This window comes from Sodiomyces alcalophilus, assembly GCF_042370955.1.
Source record: "Sodiomyces alcalophilus JCM 7366 unplaced genomic scaffold ACRALscaffold_4, whole genome shotgun sequence".
In the NCBI taxonomy this organism is placed as follows: domain Eukaryota; kingdom Fungi; phylum Ascomycota; class Sordariomycetes; order Glomerellales; family Plectosphaerellaceae; genus Sodiomyces; species Sodiomyces alcalophilus.
In genome coordinates, this window is record NW_027263535.1 from 4,383,383 (window position 1) to 4,399,996 (window position 16,614).

The 16,614-nt window shown below is 55.5% G+C and overlaps 7 protein-coding genes across 7 annotated transcripts; 4 read left to right on the forward strand and 3 right to left on the reverse strand.

The window, feature by feature from the left end:
- Positions 1–46: 46 nt before the first annotated feature.
- Positions 47–925, forward strand: ACRALDRAFT_2019879 (uncharacterized protein; the record flags this gene model as incomplete). The annotated part of the gene is made up of 8 exons (XM_071019991.1): positions 47–149; positions 199–407; positions 434–518; positions 554–594; positions 640–661; positions 728–759; positions 816–839; positions 908–925. Coding segments are annotated over 8 exons (534 nt in total), but the record flags the coding sequence as incomplete, so codon positions are not given.
- A 57-nt stretch (positions 926–982) lies between these two features.
- ACRALDRAFT_1070716 (uncharacterized protein) lies at positions 983–2,596 on the forward strand (the record flags this gene model as incomplete). Its single annotated transcript, XM_071017794.1, has 1 exon — positions 983–2,596. The coding sequence occupies one exon, from the start codon at positions 983–985 to the stop codon at positions 2,594–2,596; it is 1,614 nt and encodes a 537-aa protein (XP_070875187.1).
- A 936-nt stretch (positions 2,597–3,532) lies between these two features.
- On the reverse strand, positions 3,533–5,830 carry ACRALDRAFT_2104736 (uncharacterized protein; the record flags this gene model as incomplete). Its single annotated transcript, XM_071023203.1, has 3 exons — positions 3,533–4,442; positions 4,518–4,914; positions 5,008–5,830. 3 exons carry the CDS (start codon positions 5,828–5,830, stop codon positions 3,533–3,535), a joined length of 2,130 nt encoding a protein of 709 aa, XP_070875188.1.
- A 755-nt stretch (positions 5,831–6,585) lies between these two features.
- ACRALDRAFT_1063823 (uncharacterized protein) lies at positions 6,586–8,932 on the forward strand. The gene is made up of 2 exons (XM_071016862.1): positions 6,586–7,989; positions 8,061–8,932. Exons 1-2 carry the CDS (start codon positions 7,198–7,200, stop codon positions 8,586–8,588), a joined length of 1,320 nt encoding a protein of 439 aa, XP_070875189.1. The 5' UTR covers positions 6,586–7,197; the 3' UTR covers positions 8,589–8,932.
- Positions 8,810–14,120, reverse strand: ACRALDRAFT_2019883 (uncharacterized protein; the record flags this gene model as incomplete). The annotated part of the gene is made up of 16 exons (XM_071019992.1): positions 8,810–8,865; positions 8,890–8,930; positions 9,023–9,047; positions 9,078–9,162; positions 9,241–9,300; positions 9,345–9,379; positions 9,453–9,491; positions 9,533–9,633; positions 9,669–12,820; positions 12,897–13,312; positions 13,385–13,517; positions 13,592–13,666; positions 13,700–13,776; positions 13,808–13,918; positions 13,999–14,024; positions 14,086–14,120. The coding sequence occupies 16 exons, from the start codon at positions 14,118–14,120 to the stop codon at positions 8,810–8,812; spliced, it is 4,467 nt and encodes a 1,488-aa protein (XP_070875190.1).
- A 44-nt stretch (positions 14,121–14,164) lies between these two features.
- ACRALDRAFT_2091621 (uncharacterized protein) lies at positions 14,165–15,040 on the forward strand (the record flags this gene model as incomplete). Its single annotated transcript, XM_071022578.1, has 4 exons — positions 14,165–14,231; positions 14,303–14,322; positions 14,426–14,513; positions 14,631–15,040. Coding segments are annotated over 4 exons (585 nt in total), but the record flags the coding sequence as incomplete, so codon positions are not given.
- Positions 15,041–15,378: 338 nt separating this feature from the next.
- ACRALDRAFT_2042359 (uncharacterized protein) lies at positions 15,379–16,596 on the reverse strand (the record flags this gene model as incomplete). Its single annotated transcript, XM_071021237.1, has 3 exons — positions 15,379–16,012; positions 16,080–16,353; positions 16,410–16,596. The coding sequence occupies 3 exons, from the start codon at positions 16,594–16,596 to the stop codon at positions 15,379–15,381; spliced, it is 1,095 nt and encodes a 364-aa protein (XP_070875192.1).
- Between the last annotated feature and the right edge of the window lie 18 nt (positions 16,597–16,614).

Consider the following 16,614-nt stretch of genomic DNA (forward strand, 5'->3'; position numbering starts at 1 on the left):
ATTCCGTATATTTTACGAACGTACCTACTACACCACCCACACGAGAGAGGAGGCCTTTTGCTCCCTGCTGAATAGTGGAGTCGTCCACTGCCTACCCTACCCCTCCAGTCCCGTCACGGATCTTTCCCCATACAAACCCAACTACCCAGGTATCAATCAACAAATCCCAATTTACGCAGCTTTTATCATAGGACCTAGCTCACCCCTTTGAAGACCAGGAGCCCTACCGAAAACCGCTCAAACAGAAGCGCTCCCTTTCCCACCTCATCCTTTGCCAGGGGCACTTACGACACCGCGATAGCCGAAGCAGCCCCAACACTGCCAACGAATCCAAGCTACCCGCGCCCATTTTCTCGAACCGGCCATCTCGCTTCATCCGAAGGCGGTCGAGAAGACAACAGCGTCAGGTGGTTCTTTGCCAGTGAACACGGAGAAAAACTTTCTGAAAGCGCCAGATAACTCATTCATCATCGTTGGCACATTTGCGCGACTCGCATATATCCTACAGGAGGTTTCCGGTACACCGTCTCCGATTTTGGTTGCCTCTCGGCAGAGCAACAGAGAGTAGTTTCGTCGATCATAGGTACTCAACCTGTCTGCGCCGCGCCCGAAGACCGAGCGTAAAACCTGATCTTCAAGTGCCTCATGGCGCGTGGAGAGAGTTGACAGACGGCTAAAATCCACCGATCTTTTTGTCGCCACGTTACTGTTTATCTCCGACTGTGAGTAGTCACCGCCCATTTCAGCATCCCCACTGGGGTTGCATGTTAACTAGTCCATTCAAGCTCGTGCTAACTTGACGGCTCTTGTTCTAGACTGTACCGAACCTCACCGCACCTGTGGAAATCCGACCTAGTCAACACTTGACATCCGCCGGCGCTTGTCGTTACGAAACACATCTGGACAGTCGGTGCCTCGAAGTTGAAAATCCTTATACCTCCGACACATCCCATCATATTTCATTGACTCTGCCTTTCCCGACATGGCGCAACACGGTTTTGGTCACTTTGGCGGAGGACCTGGTGGCGGCGGAGCGATCGACCCTAACGACCTCTCCATGGGCGGCAACTTTTCCGCCTCCTCCTACGGGAACAATTTCAACGGCTCCAACCAAGCCAGTGCGTCGAACGCCTACTCGAGCGGCTCCGCCCTATTCGGCGACGACGAGCTTCTGGATGGACTAAGCAGCCCTGCCGACGGTCAAGGCGGAATGCCAGGTCATGGTCAGGACTTCGGCAGCATGTCAGAAATGAACATGGGCTATACCCAGCCCATATATGGCTCGCACCACGGCATCGATCAGTCTGCCATGAATGGCTACTCCCATACACCTGATGGTGACCCGATTCAGAGCCCTTACGTCCACAGCTTCAATAATTCCCAATTTCGACAGTTCAATCATCACTCTCTCGGAACGTCTCTCCAATCCCCCATCTCCTACTCCGGTTCTCCCCTCGCGGGGTCTGATCTAAATGCCGACGGATCTGACGCCAACTTTCTCAATGCCAAGAACAGAGTTCGAATGGCACAGGCACAGGCCATGCAGCGAAAAGGTTCCAACTCGCGGGGCCCAATGACAGCAAAGGCGGCCATGCATGGAGTTTCCATCGGGTCGCAGGACTCGGCAGGATTTGCGTCTCAATCCATTCCCGCGCCAGGCTTGCATGATGCGAAATCCCCTTCTGGAGCATGGATGCAATCGCCCAATACCATGGCCGCCTCATACGGATCCGGATTTTCGCCTGTTCAGCCTAGCCTTGCACAACTGAACGAGGTCATGATGAAAGGCGGCTCGTCGATGCCAGCCAAACTCGGCGTCGCTCACAGTAGCGCCGTATCATCCCAGGAGATGAAGCGGAAGCGTCGCCGTGAATCCCACAATCTTGTAGAGCGACGACGTCGTGACAATATCAACGAGAGGATCCAGGATCTCAGCAAACTGGTGCCTGCGCATAGGCTGGAGGACGAGAAGATTAGAAAAATGCTTCAAAATGGGACGCCACTGTCGCCGAGTCTAACGGCCGTCTCAAGTCCGAACCAGGCCACCTCGGGCCTTGCCGGCCCCGGTGCCCGTCGTGCGGCAGGGAGCACGGCTGGTAGCATCACAACTGGGCTACCTATCGAGGAAAAGGACAAGGGCCCGAACAAGGGCGATATCTTGAACGGCGCTGTGAGCTGGACACGGGATCTGATGTGGATGTTGCATCTCAAGCTTCAACAGCAGGAAGAACTCATGAACGCCATCTCCGAGCTAGGCGGACACTTCCCCTTTGAATTAACAGAGGATGAGAAACGCATGCAGACCGAGTTGATGGATGCCATGTCCAAGAACGACACGCTGTCGTACTCTCGGACGCCGGGATCAGGGTTGCGCGTTCCCAACCACACCGACATCCGCGGAGAACCTCTGAGCGGTTCTCGCAACCCTACCGAGGGTATCTCCGCCAGTCCCGATGGCAACGACAACGGTGGTGCGCTGGGGGGTGACGCGAGCGGTGCCGCCGACTTCTGGCATGACCCAGACGATGACGATGGTGGACAAGGCACATTGAACTTCAAGGAAGAAGACGAATTTGGAATGGACCTCACCCAGTAAAAACGCGTGTCGCGGGCGCAGAACGCCGTTTCTCCGCAGACACGTCTGGTTGTTCATATCCATTTCGGCCCGGGTGGTCTCGCCGCGCTGTCTTTCGGGCCCATTATACTGTCGCCACTCGTCGACGAGGGGTTTCCGTTTTACGTGCGGGATATTCTATATGAAATGTGGGAGCTCTTCATCTTCCCCTATTTTGCGCATTTTTCCTTTTGCATCAGAACTCGGTCAGGCACGCATACATACCACGGAAGATAGGGGATTCTGGCGTTGGCTTCGCTTTTAGTCTGGGAGAGACGATAGGAAGGGAGTCTTTCGCGCTGCATGTGTCCAAGGTTAATTTCTGCTTTTGTTTTTTGTACCCTTCTTTCTTCTCTTCTTCGTTTCCTCAACTCCCCGTCCCCCCTCCTCCTTTTTTGCCTCTTTTTCTTCTCTTGTGTGCAAGGGTCTAATCATAGTCGTTGGTCCGTCTGCGGTTTTTTCTCCGTTGTTTTTTTCGGCTGCCATTTCGACGAATTCCTATCCCTTTCTCCTACTTCACACATTGATACCTTTCAGGGCTGGTTGGCCCGGCATAAGGATAGGCGAAGTTTGGGCTTGATGATTTTATACTGTTTCCGATCTCTAAAGCCTCCTCGCGAGCCATAGCTTCTTATTATTGCATCAGCCTAATTGCATAACGTCAGATCAGGCATTGTTCTTTGTTGTAAGATTTTGTCTATGTGGGAGATTTTTGCCCGTTCCCCTCGACGGTGCTGCATCCCAGCGTATTTGCCTATGAGAACGTGCAGAGCCGCTGCTAGACAACGTACCCTTTTACATATATATTATATTATTGTACTTGCTGCACCTACATGTAGGTAAATCACCTAAGCAGAAGATGGTCGACTTCGTAAACGAACCCAGGTTAGCCGTGCCTACCTGGCATGCACCCTATGTTTACCAATGACGGACACACATGAGGTGCTCACTCATGGCCGTTAGCAAGGTCCATGCTTCCTTACGCTTCATGTCCTCTTGCAGCGCGATCCTCTCGAGTGCCGACTTTCCGTTGAAGTATTTACAAAAGCCATGCCATGCCTTGGCGACCTTCTCGTCCTTCAGCCTCCTGGCGATGGCAGACATGTAGAGGGACTCGGTGCCGTTGGGCTTTTTGGCGTCCAGGATGATATGCGGCGTCATGTGGGCTAGGTGCGGCGCGTTGTTGATGGACGGATGAGCCGTGGCCGTCGGGACAACCTTGAGGGCATGGGCAGCGGCCTTTTCTGCCGCCTCGCGTTGTGTCTTCTCGGCGATGCGCTCTAGTCGCGCTTGCTCGGCAGCCTGTTCGTTTATGGTCGGCACACGTTTTTCGCTGGGCGGTTGGTGCGCGCCTTCGGACGATTCAAAGCTGGAGCTAGGCTGGCTGGTCGTCTCCGAAGTGTGATCCTTGGCACAGCGAAGCTCTTCCGCCTCGCGCTCATATTCCACCTCGTACTGGATCTCGGGCCAGACGACCACGTAGGCAAAAGTGCAGAGCTGGGTCACCCAGCCGCCGCGCATGAGCCAGGCCAGCATCAAAAGGTAGGTGGGGCGGTGGGCTTTACTTGGGCAGAAGTGCTTGTAGGGGCGCGGGGCGTAGGAGAGCTCAGCTAAGAAGTTGGTCAGGGGTGGGGCAAGCGGAAAGGTCTTTTGCCATTCAAGGCTTGCTCGAGGCAGGCGGCGGGTATCGCAGTTGGGCGAGAGGATGTAGACGTCGCGGGCGTGGAGGGGCGGGATGGCGATGGCGCGGCGCCAAAAGATAAAGTGTTGTGCGTACTTGCGGACCTGGCCCAAGGACAGTATGTTGCTTTGGCCGACTTGATAGAAACTGGACAAAACATAAGCGGTCATGGTCCCGTGTGTTATGATTAAAAATCATTGCGTGGTGCGGCGCGGAACTTACGACTGTGTAGGCTTGGAGAGGCGAACAAACTCGACCATGGCCGCTGTGGTCGGGTCAGGGTCCGCCTGTAGTTCGGCAATGATTTTCCTCTCGTCCTCCATGAGAAGCAGTGCAAAATTGCGATCCAGGAACCCAGGCTCGTCCAGGGAGTCCTCGCTGATGAAGGAGTTGGCGCTTGTTAGCCAGAGGCCTCTCTGGCCTTCCTCGCCGTCCGGCGGCAAGTCCGCGACGTAGAACGGAACCGGGATTTGAACAGACGGCGTCAGGGGTCCAGCAGCCGTGTCAAGCTGGAGCGCAGCAATTCTATTCTGGGATACGGCTTCGTATATGTCCTGGACAGAGGCAGCTAAGGAGGATGAGCTGAGAATTTCTGTCCACAACCTTCCGGTTTTCCACCCTACCGGCTGACATTAGTAAAGATAGATCATCGGAAGTGCAGATGGCGGCATCGGGACGGCAGCTGTGAGGGGAAAAGACAGATGAGACTCACTTTCTTCTCGTCCTTTTTCTTTCAGGGCTGTGATACGCTTCGACTCCTTCCACACAAAGTCGCTACTCTGCTGGCTGTATTTGTAGGCCTTGCTGATTTTCCTTATAATGTTGAGATACAGTGTAGCGATAAGCTCCTTGGCCTGATGTTTTCGCGGGTGGAGAATGAAAACCAGGTTGAACATGGTCATCGAGGCGCGCTTATCGTCCACTTCATCGCCTTTGTCCTTCTGCTCGGCCTGGGAACCTTCGGCCCCATTAGACGAGCTATGGGTAAACAGCCGGGACAAGTCAATGTCAGAAGTAGCCGTGCCGCCGTCTTCGGTCCTGACACTCTTAGCCTTGTCCGGTTTCTTCTTCTTTCTCTTCTTCCAGACTCCAGACTCGGGGACGTGGATCGGGCAGGACACGCAGTAGAGCGGATCGAGGGATAACTGGAAGAGCTTTTTGTGATATGCCCTCCCTGGGGTTAGAATGCTAGCAAGATCCTTGGTAGGGAAGCCCGCAACGTGTTCCCAAGGCACGATTTGGGTGCCGGTTTCAGTGAAGCGGTGGTCATCCCAAGCATGAGTGTGATCGGCCGATGATGAGGCATCGACGGTGTTGTCGAAGGAAGATACAGGTTGGTCAAGGCTTTCGAGGATGGTGTCATCAGAGTCGCGCGTCTCTACCGGCAAGCCATACTGAGACTGGCCTGGCTGATTATGAGGTGGGCGGACTTGCGGGGGATAATGAAAGACAAAGTTGGGACCATCCCGAGATCTGTTGATAACAAGAGCGACAGCGAGGAGGTTGGTAGGATTAGGCAGTACGGGCTGAGACATTGCGACTTTTACCTGGCCAGATAGGCCGAGTTGAGTGGTAGGGAGAGGAGTAGAGTATCCGTAGATGTGTGGTCTCGGTGCTGTGCCGTCCAACTAGCCAGCCAGCCAGCCACGGCTGTCCATGTGACCGCCGCGAAGACCGACCGAAGTACGAAGTAGAAGGGTCGCAATGTCGAATTGCCGGCAGATCTGCCTTTCTACTAACTTGGAGTTGTCAGGAGCAATATAGCAAGTTGGGTCGGTTACCTTTCTCTTGAATGTCTGACTACATTGGTATGAACACGGGGGGAAATCAGCTAATTACATCGTAAGAGGCAGAAGTTTTGGCGTTTGAAGCCAACGTTTCTTCGTACTCGGGAGATCAACAAGGCGAGGGCGTTAGCTTATTACCTAAGGTAGGTGCGAATATGTTTCGACGCCATGCTCTAGCCACAGCAATACGTAGGTATGTACCTATGATATTGTGGCTCGTGCGCCACGTCATCAGAAAACATGTGACGAACCTAGTGGATGGTGTGGAGACATGGATAAATGGTTGAGGTTCTCCCCTGACCCCGCCCCCTCATCAGAACGTTGTACACTACAAAGTAACCCCCAAACTTTTGACCTCCCTTTTCACATGTTATGCCACCCAACGTATGTACGTACCTAGTAGCTACACCGCTGCACTTTTTTTTTTTTTTCTGTTTCTGGGGTTTCCCTTTTCCCTTTTCCATTTTCCTCCCTTTTTTCCCCTCCCTTCCAAACAAGGGCTGAACCCCCTCGCCTTCATATCCCCGTAATCCACGAGTGGACGTTAGCGAATCCAACATCGCAGTAAAATTCCCGGTCTTCCCAAACTCTGAGCTTATTTATTTCGACAATTTGAGCCCTATAGGGAAACGTATTATTCGTGGGCCATCTTTTTCTTGTTGACAGGACGGGAAGCAGGTCGTGTGCCTGAACTGGTGGAGAGCGGGGATAAACCAAGTCTGAACTCTGGGAAGGGACACTGGGGGTCGGTCCTTCCCACTCGACTTTCCCGGGGTGGCTTCGCGAAATATCCCATCCCACTCTCTTTAAGGCCGCACTGACAATTTCCAATTTCCAAATCCCTCGTTCCGCGCTTGCCTAACTTTAGCTACTACATAATACCACATCTCGACAATTCCTTCTTGGCCCTCTCTTTTCTCCCTCTCCTTCTCCCCAAAACCCCCTTCCGGTGCATCGCTCTCGTCCTGTCTTTGGCCGTATCATCCATCATCAGTCAATAGAAGTAACCCCTGCGTCTTCTGATTCCGAACGCCGCGTTGACACGAGTCACTCAATTTGTGCTACAGCAAAAGTAAAGCCGCCGCTCTCTTTTGCCACCCATTTGGCATTCAACGATGGTCTCGGCAACCAGCAACGGTCTTCACAATGGCAGCCCCGATACCGTACGTTTCGTCGAGTCTACGTATGATAGCCAGGACTCCCAACAGTCTGCTACTCGCCTGATCCTTGCCGTGCGACCGGAGTGGGCCTCCCCGGATTCCAAAATCGAGTTCGTCCGTTTCACCGATGGCATCACCAATACCTTGCTGAAGGCTGTCAACAAGAAGGATGGCTGGTCCGAGGAAAAGATGTGCTCCGAAGCCATATTGTTACGAGCGTACGGCGCCGGCACAGCGGTACTCATCGATCGCGAGCGGGAGGTACAGAACCACGCGCTGTTAACGAAGTACGGTCTCGCCCCAGAACTCATTGCGCGTTTTAACAACGGCATGTTGTACCGCTATATCAAGGGTAGGGTCACCACCCCAGACGACCTCAGGAAGCCGTCGATATACCGTGCCGTCGCGAAACGATTGGCACAATGGCATGCCACCGTGCCTTGCATTCCGTCGTCCACGAGCCCGGTTACCAATGGCGTCTCTCGGCAAGATACCATCGGCGGAGACAGCAACGAAGACCGTGATGGTGACGACGCTGGGCGGCAATTGGATTTGGCTACCCAGGCCCTCATTGACAACACTGCGCCCGGGAAGCTCGCCCCCAACCTCTGGACCGTCATGCGCAAGTGGATCCTCGCCCTACCGACTGCCACGCCGGAGCAGAGGGCGAGACAGACCCGGCTTCAAGAGGAGCTAGATAGCCTAGTCAGACAGCTTAGCCAGCGGCCCGGCCTGGGCGCCAACGGGGTAAGACAAAATATACATATGTATACCATGGGCACGGTGCCACTCCGCAGGAAGCTGAACGTTCTATCTAGCTCGTCTTTGCGCATTGTGACCTCCTGTGCGGCAACGTAATTGTGACGCCCACGCACCCCGGCGACCAGGCAGCTGATGGTGATAACGCCCCCTCGGTCAGCTTCATCGATTACGAGTACGCGACACCGTCGCCGGCCGCTTTCGACCTGGCCAACCATTTCGCCGAGTGGGGCGGATTCGAGTGCGATCACAGCATGCTTCCAACGCGGTCCCAGCGGCGAGACTTCATCCAACACTACATTGAGTCCTACTATAACCTGCTGCCAGGGGAGGTCAAGGTCGACCGGAAGGACGAAGTGTCCAAGTTAATGACCGAGGTCGATCTGTTCAGGGGTATACCTGGATTCTACTGGGGTATTTGGGCGCTGATCCAGGCCGTCATTTCCGACATTGATTTCGACTACGCCTCATACGCAGAGACCAGGTTGGCCGAGTATTGGGCTTGGAAGGCAGAAGATAATGGGAGCAGGGTCGCCTCTGGGCAGGAGCTGCCTCTCAGGGAAAGAAGATGGTCCCAGGACGAGTGAGGATGGGTGAGGGAGGACAAAATGATACCTTGGAGAACACACTAGAGTTACAGTGAGCGGTATAACGACTTCAACTACATCACAGAGATAGACGGACCGAGGGACGGGGCATGGGTATCCACATTGGCCGGCGTTCATTCAACATGAGCTCAGAATAAGCGTTGGAAGAGCTCGGAGATGCATTACGAAACAATACAGGTATATAATGGCTGTTGATTCCTTCACACTTTTCCGTTACTTCTCAACGAACAGGCCTTGTTTGGACGAACGTTCTCAACTACTCATGGCCGCCGTCGCTCACAGGGCGATTCTTGAAGACTCCAAGACAGCCTCTTTCCGACCCTGTCAAACCACGGACCAGAAAAAGAAAAAAAAAATAAGAAGAAAAGGAAAGAGAAAAGAGAATGAAATAAAAACAGAAAGGAGCCGAAAACCCTAGCCAGCCGACGTGCCGTGCGGCTAGCCATTATCACCCAGATGTACGATCACTTAGACGGCTGTGTATGAAGAGTGGCCCCATCAGCGAGAAAGACAGCGCCGTGAAGTGCCAGGCACACTTGAGAGTTGGCATGGCCTGTAGAAGCAAAGACTTGACGGAAGGGACTAACTAGCCTGAGATGGGAAAGACGGCGACAATTATAAGCTCTGTAACGTCTGCTGGACCCGGCTGCTGTCCGGCTGCTGTCATTTTGTCCCCAGACGATTGGGCCATCTAGCCATGTTGCGCCGTCCGAGAAAGTGTTAAATGAATTGCACATGGGAGAACGAACATACGGTGAAACCCTCCAAGTCTTATATAGGTGAGTACCCATTGGTGTCTCTATATACTTCATATTCCTCAGTCTATATTATCTCGTGGGAAACCAGCCGATTCAGGGCATGATACTGCGGCCGGACTCCATTCTAAACAAGCACGACAGGCAGAGAGAGAGAGAGAGAGACACGGCTTATGTGTGTTCCCATGGACAGAATGAAAAAGAGAAGAGACGAGGTGGGCGGGTCAGGTGCCGACCCTCCCAGCTCTCGTCCTCCACGATTCCTCATCCTCACGCATCCATGTGCACGGGAATGAAGCCCGACCCAAGCCTGGGCTTCCTGGCGTACCCGTTCAACATCCTCCATCCAGCACCGCACATCCTCCCCTCCTCGACAATAGCCGCCACCCCATCGAGACACTTCCCCGCCTCGGTCATGGCACTGCCCGTTGTGACTATGTCTCCCAGTCTCAACTCGCCGGCCACCTTCTCCATCTCGCACCGCAGAAGCCACCGCTCCCAGATCCAACTTGCCGCAATGCCCGTGATGCTCGCCGCGGCATCGCTGCTCCCCGTCACCATGGCCTCCAGCGTTACTGTTCTCGGTGTCTCGTCTTGCGGGGTCGAGGGATCCCCCGTCGGCAAGGCGGGGAGCGGCTTGGCAGGCCCGGATGTGGACGCGGGGAAAGACGTCGGCCGCCGTTCGCCCATGGGGAGGTACATCCACGCACGGCGGATCTCGTCGAAGCCGGCGCGCGAGAGGCGGCCAAGCCACATCTTGGTCGGGCAGGGGTCGTAGCCCAGCGTCTTGAGAGTGAAGCCGAACTCGACGCTCTTGGCAAGGCCGAGCGGACCGGCGTTCATAATGTCCGAGTCGAGGAGCGAGAACTCGAGGTAGCCCCCCGGCTTGAGCACGCGCATGCATTCGCGCAGGCAGCTCTCCCATTCGTCCTCGCCGTTCTCGCCGACGAACTTGAGGATGGAATGCAGCTCGCGAGCCGAGACGAGATCAAACTGGTCGTCGGCGAAGGGCAGGCGCGTCAGACGCTCCACGGCAACCTGACGGTGGTTCGGCGGCCCCCGGATGTTGGAGTTGGACAGCTGGCGGATGGCCTTGGTCGTCACCGTGTAGATCTTGGTGTTCGGAAACTGAAGCGCGCAATGCCATGCCCAATCGCACGTCGACTGGCCCCCCAGGTCAAGGATACGTGCGCGATCGCGAGCGACACCGTTCTTCCCGGGTGCCATGCGCGAGACGCGGGCGAGACGCTTGGCGACGGGCGCTGAGATGAGATGGCCGCCGTTGAGCATCTTGTTGGCGGCCACGTGCCAGGTAGACATGGTAATTTGGCTCATGGCCTCCTGTTCCTTCTCCTGCCGAAGCTTTTCTGGGTCGTCGAGGATGACGTCGTCACCTCGGGCCACGTTGGCGCTGAGTCGCTTCTTCGCCGATTGGGGTACGACGCTTAGCTGGTACTTGCCCATGAGCTGGTTGCGATGGTATTCGGGGAGGGAGATTCTCTGCGCCTGCAGGGCCTCAAAGCGAGGGAGCCGATGAACGAAGACGTCGAGGCAGCCTTTTCGAATGATATAATCCTGGAAAGCACGATAATATGTTGACTCCTGCCTTCCGAGGAACTTAGAGGGCAGGCGGCAGGGAGCGCGGGTGATGGTGATGACAGAAGAAAAGCGAACCGTCTTCTTCCTCGGCAGCGTTGGGATTTCGGGTTCCGTCCCGGATGTCTTGCTTTCTTGCTCGTCCTCTTCCTCTTCCTCGGAATCCTCGGGGATCGCGGGGAGTCCCTGATGGCTTCCTTCCTCGTCCTCGGTCTCGATAGGCTTCAGGTACGATCGTTGTGCCATGAGCCACATTTCTGTGCGGTCGAGATTCGACAGAGCGGCTTCCTGTTGCTTACGAGCGTAGTCGGGGTCATAGACGGTGACAATCTCTATCGGCGCTTCCTCAGTTTCCGGAGACACCGGTTCCGCGGCGATGGCGAACGAGCCGGAGGCACCGGCCGTGCTCGGCATCGGGGCGGGTCGTGCAGTGGGCATGTCATCCTCAATGTCGTCGTCGTCATCATCTTTGACTTCCACGACCTGTTCGACGGGTGACGAGGAGGCAGCGGCGACGGCACGATAGAACTGCTCGGCCATGTCGTTGGCAGCGGGCCTTGTCATCAGGGGGAGAGCCGACGGAACCCGAGGAACGGGAGGGATCGAAACGTCTGCGTTCCAGGGGCAGCGGTAGAACTGCTCGGCGGTTGTCGAGGTGGGCGGTGCCATGTCGTCCGGGCTCTTGCTTGGCATGTGCCAGGTGCTCCGTGTTCGCGGTGAAAGACCCGAGAAGAAGCCGCCGGGAGAAGGGATCTCGAGTCTCGTCAGGTCGGCGAGCGAGCGGCGTTGCGATGTCGGTGTGAACTCTGCCGTGCTATGTGCCTGGAAGTGGAAGCCGGTGAAGATCCGGAGAGGCTGCTGGCGCATCTCGGGGATGGGCTCAGAAGGGACCTCGAGTACTTGCTCTGGCCCTTCGTGTTCGTTATCCTGCCCGCCCATGCTGTCGCTGTCACTCCCTCCGGACAGAGCCTGGAGGGTTGCCAGTGCACCGGGCTGGAGCCGAACGCCGGACCAGCCTTCCTCTTGTATATCGTCATCATTGCCGATGACTGGTGTTGGCGGGGCCGACATTTGGGCCATCTGCTCCGAACTCAAACTTCCGTCCAGACTACCGTCCAACGAAGGGGGAGCAGACATGGTTGGCACCTCCTGAGCCTGGCGAGCCTGCATGAAGGAGAAAACCTGCGGCGACATTTCCACCCGAGTGGGAGGAGTGGGCGGAACAGGCGAAGTTAGCTTGGTCTTTAGGCCAATGGACCTCGCTGACGTCGCGGACCATTCGTCGGTCGGACCGTTGCGTGTATTGGGAATGACGAGCTGAGGCAGATTTCCCCGAGCATGGTCTGCAGGCGTGGCCGCCCCTGTCGCACTTTTCCTCTTGTATGAAGATTTCCTGGACGGTATCCGGCCCAATGAGTCTTCGTCATCACTAACACCGTGCAGGTCGTCAAACTCGGTCACATCGGTCATGACGCTTGCTCGGTTGTTCCATGGGTTCAAGCTTTGCATCGGAGATGGTGGTCCGTCCGTGGAAGCGGTGGATGGGGAAGATGGCAGGATAGGCGCAGCCAGATAGTGGAATCCTCTGGGAGTGGGAAAGTGGTCGCTCATGGGTGATAGCCAAGCTTCGATGTGCATGTCGGTCCGACGAAACTTGGGGCCATTGTGGGCATCCCCCGCGATCGAGCGTTGGTGCGGCGGCTGTTGTTGTTGTTGTTGCTGCTGCTGTATGTCGTGATAGTCGCGGATGCCACTCTCTTCCTCGGATTCTTCCTCAATTATGGTATTAAGTAAATTTCCCGGCCTCCGGACCAGCGGAGGCGAGGGAGGTCGATAAGTCGATGACGGCAAAAGAACCAGCTCAGCCATGGTGATAAATAATCCGCGGGTGGCCGTGAAACGAGAAGAAGTGTATGAATATTAAGAAAATGCCAACCGGTGGCGATGACAGAGTGAAGACGCACTGCGCCGCTGAGGTCGATAGGATGAAACCAGGACCAAGAAGAAAGGAAGAACACCTTAACGACAGGCTGCTTCGGTCAACGAAGCGTTGAGGAGATTTGAGAGACGCAACCCGCGGCACGAAGAGGAAAGTAAAGGTAACCAAACCGAACAACCGGGATAGCACCCAAAGGAAATGGGGGGGGTATTTGGTCGTCTTGTAGTCATGGCTCCGCGTGATTCGGACGGGACACGGTGCCACCGAGAGACGCTGGACGAGATGGGCAGCGGCTCTGGCGACCTTTGACTGGACACGAGCGATCGACGAATGCAGAGCAAAAGGCTCAGCGCACCGATGTGACGGCATTCTTGTTGACCGCCCGCGCCACGGATGGGTCATGCCGCCTTGGTCTTCATATCACCCCCAGGGTAGAAAGCAGAAGAACCAATCAAGACAAGTAATCGAGTATCTAATTTTGGAACATGGCGGGAGGAGCAATTGGCTGGCGCGCGCGAAGAGGAAGACGTGGAATATGCGTGGTTGCGTTGGCTGCATGCCCAACATCCAATAGAGGGCGACGAGAGAGGAAAGCCGGCGCTTAAAACATTCACGCTTCTGCCGTCCCCTTCATCCATTGGACGAGAAGGTGTTGGGTGTCAAGATCTCATCGAGCTTCCATCCCATCTCACGGGCCAGAATATGCGGCCATGGGCGCCCTTTCCCTTGGCTAGAGAGAAGAGTCCGATACCAATAACCAAGACAAGCTCGAGATGGATGTTGCGGTATTCGATCTACACTGGCGGACGGCCGACATTAACGGAAGCTCGGGCCTTCAGCCAGCGGTAGACGGTGACGGCGAGGGTGAAATATCGACCTGTAATGGAGGCCCGATATGAGGGCAGCACTGGTCTTTGCTGCCATGATGCATTTCTTCAATTTGACGGATGTGTTGTTGTGCGGGGGATATTGATGACCAAGGAAGCGACGGGGAAAAGACGGCTGAGGTCCCAAAGTGGCTGGGGTGCCACAGCCGTTACGTTTAACTGTGGCTAGCTTCAAGCCACACCTCCTTACATAAGGCCTAGCTACGCTACACTTGCCACCTTCAGTTCAGCGTTGCCCCTCCATCAATTGCAAAGGACCCCGCAATGAAGAATGGAACTAGGAGCACCCCACGCTTCACTGACGGCATCTCCCTCTTTCCCGTCGGGTTTTCATAACAAACCCTTCGACTCGTTCCTAAGTCTACATTCTTACACATGATGGCCGACACGCAGCAACCGGAGAGCGTACCCGAACCTCAGAGCCGTCGTGTCACTTACTGCGGCGGTGAGCGACCATCTTTATGCTACCTCAACCTCACGTGTCCTGGAGTGCTAACCAGAATCACCCACCCCTAGTGTGCAGCCTTCCCCCAGAGGTACGGCCCAGCCCATTCCAGTTGGACCTCTCTTCACGTTGTCTTTCAACAATGGCATGCCTATGGAGACCGGTTTTCCTAACCTGAGTATATGCCTGGGTAGTATTGCGAATACGGCGGTACAGTAAAGAAATGCCAGGATTGGCTTCAGAAGAATGAGCCGGCCCTCTATGACGCCCTCTGGTCACCAGGTTCGATCTAACACCCGTTCCCCCGATTTGCCTCCCTCCCGCGAGAGGCACCTGAGAAGCAAACCGCCAGAAAACGCGAGAAGCGAAGAAAAAGGGATCTGACGTGAACATGTACAGAAGCCCTAGAGGCCGCTACGGCCTCCCTCTCTCTAGAAGCCCAGAAACGTGCCAACAAAGACGCGCAGAAGAAAGCCGCCAAGGCTCAAGCGGCAGAGGCCAAACAGGCCGACAAGCTCGCCAAGAGCCACGTCGTAATCAAGAGGATCGAGCGCAACAAGAAGAAATTCGTCACCGCCGTCTTCGGCCTCGAGGCCTTCGGTCTAGATTTGAAAAAGGTCGCAAAGGACCTCGGAAAGAAGTTCGCGACAGGGTCGTCCGTTACCAAAACCCCCAGTGGCGGGGACGAGATTGTCGTCCAGGGCGACGTCAGCGACGAGATTCACGATTTTTTGCTGGAAAAGTACAAGGAGATACCCGAGGACAATATCGAGTTGGTGGAGGACAAGAAGAAGAAGAAGGCGCAGCCGGGAGTGGCAAGCTGATCGGAAACATAAATCCATGCGGCCGCCATGCGAAAGGGCCGGCGGCCTCACCCAAGTCGTTACTGTTAGGATTGTATTAGTCGGTCTTGGGTATTTTCCAAAGAAAACCTCCCACTAATAGAACCTGTCATATCACATTGCCCTGTCTCCCTATGGTGTCCCAGTCCCAATCCCGAATGCAACGCCGTTAAAAAGATGCCCACACTCATGAACCTTTCCTAGTCTTCCGCACCGTACTCCTCACATTGAGTCCCAATAGTGGTGGGGGTTTTCTGGTGTTATCCGAAGCTCAATGGGAAACCTCGCCTTGATGCTTCCCCTTACTATCCTCTCTTGCGCAGAACACGCGTAGACCCGGCTGCAGGTGTCGTGGTGGCTTTTTTAGCAGCCGCCGCCGCTGTCGTTCTAGTCGCGGTACCTCCCGCGCCAGCCTTCCGTACGGTTCCCGTGGCAGTCCTGGTACCCGACGTGGCTTTTGATGCTGCCGCCCCTCTCTTCACGACCGTTGAAGCGCTCCCGTCACTAGACACACTGGCTCGCCGTCCAGCACGCGTCGCCGGCCGTGACGTTGTTGGCTTAGAAGAGGATGGCGCAGCGACTCTCCTCGTCCGTCTCGCCGTGGTGGCCGTCGTGGCGACGGAGCTGGTGGTCGACGAAGTCGTCGCCTTCCTCATGCCGATAGGGCGCGTTGTCTTGGTTTTGTCTGCCACGCTCGCCAGTGTTCCACGGGCCGTATTCGGTGCTTTCATTGGCGAGGCTGGCCTGGAAATTTGCGACTTTGAGGGCGAAGCAGGCGGACGGTCGCGAATCGCTTGTCGTACATTGGTTGACGTAGGGGAAAGAACTTGGCCGGTTCCGGACACGGAAGAGGGGATGATAGGACCCGCCCGGTGTCTCTTCTTAGGATATTCAATCTCGTTGGCTTGGTTTTCCTTGTCCCCGTTTGTTATCGCGTCACTACACACCGTCAGCCACGTCTCTCATCACATCAGCAACTTTGTTTGTGTCGGAAAAAGGAACGAACCTCAGCCGCTTACGCGGCCTTGGAGAGGCCTGCAAGGCGTGAGAAGCCTTCGAGGGGCTCAGTCGCGGAAATACGTCCTTCTCTGGCACAGGGGGCGGCCGCGAAGCTGCGACGAGTCTTTTCTTCTGATCCTCGGCACATTTGGCCATCAACTCTTCCATGGTGACGCGAAGAAGTGACCTCGGAACGCGATTGACGCGCATCTCCACTCGTGTCCGTAGACTCTGGGCTCGCGCGTGGTATTGGGCCCGTAACCTCCTTGCTCGATCCGTAACTAGACTCATGTTAACGAACCTTGCTGGACGAACGTCGGGAAAATCGAGCACCCACTCTCCAGTTGTAAATTGTCTATGATGACCTGTTTTCTCTCAAGGGTAAGCCCTCTCCGCTGCTTCAACGGGCTCCTTCGTGTCGGCGTGCCGGTCTTGGTTGGTAGGAGATGATGTTCAGCTGCTGTCGGAGAGCGCGGCGCTGGAGATGCTCGCGAAACGCGAGTCTTCGTGCGTAGGGATGCCATCTTGATTTGACATATATA

What these genes read in the sequence shown, in the direction of transcription:
- ACRALDRAFT_1063823 (XM_071016862.1), top strand. Translation starts at nt 7,198, where the DNA reads ATGGTCTCGGCAACCAGCAACGGTCTTCACAATGGCAGCCCCGATACC. An exon ending in CCGGCCTGGGCGCCAACGGG is followed by an intron (nt 7,990 to 8,060) that starts GTAAGACAAAAT and finishes CGTTCTATCTAG; the next exon opens with CTCGTCTTTGCGCATTGTGA.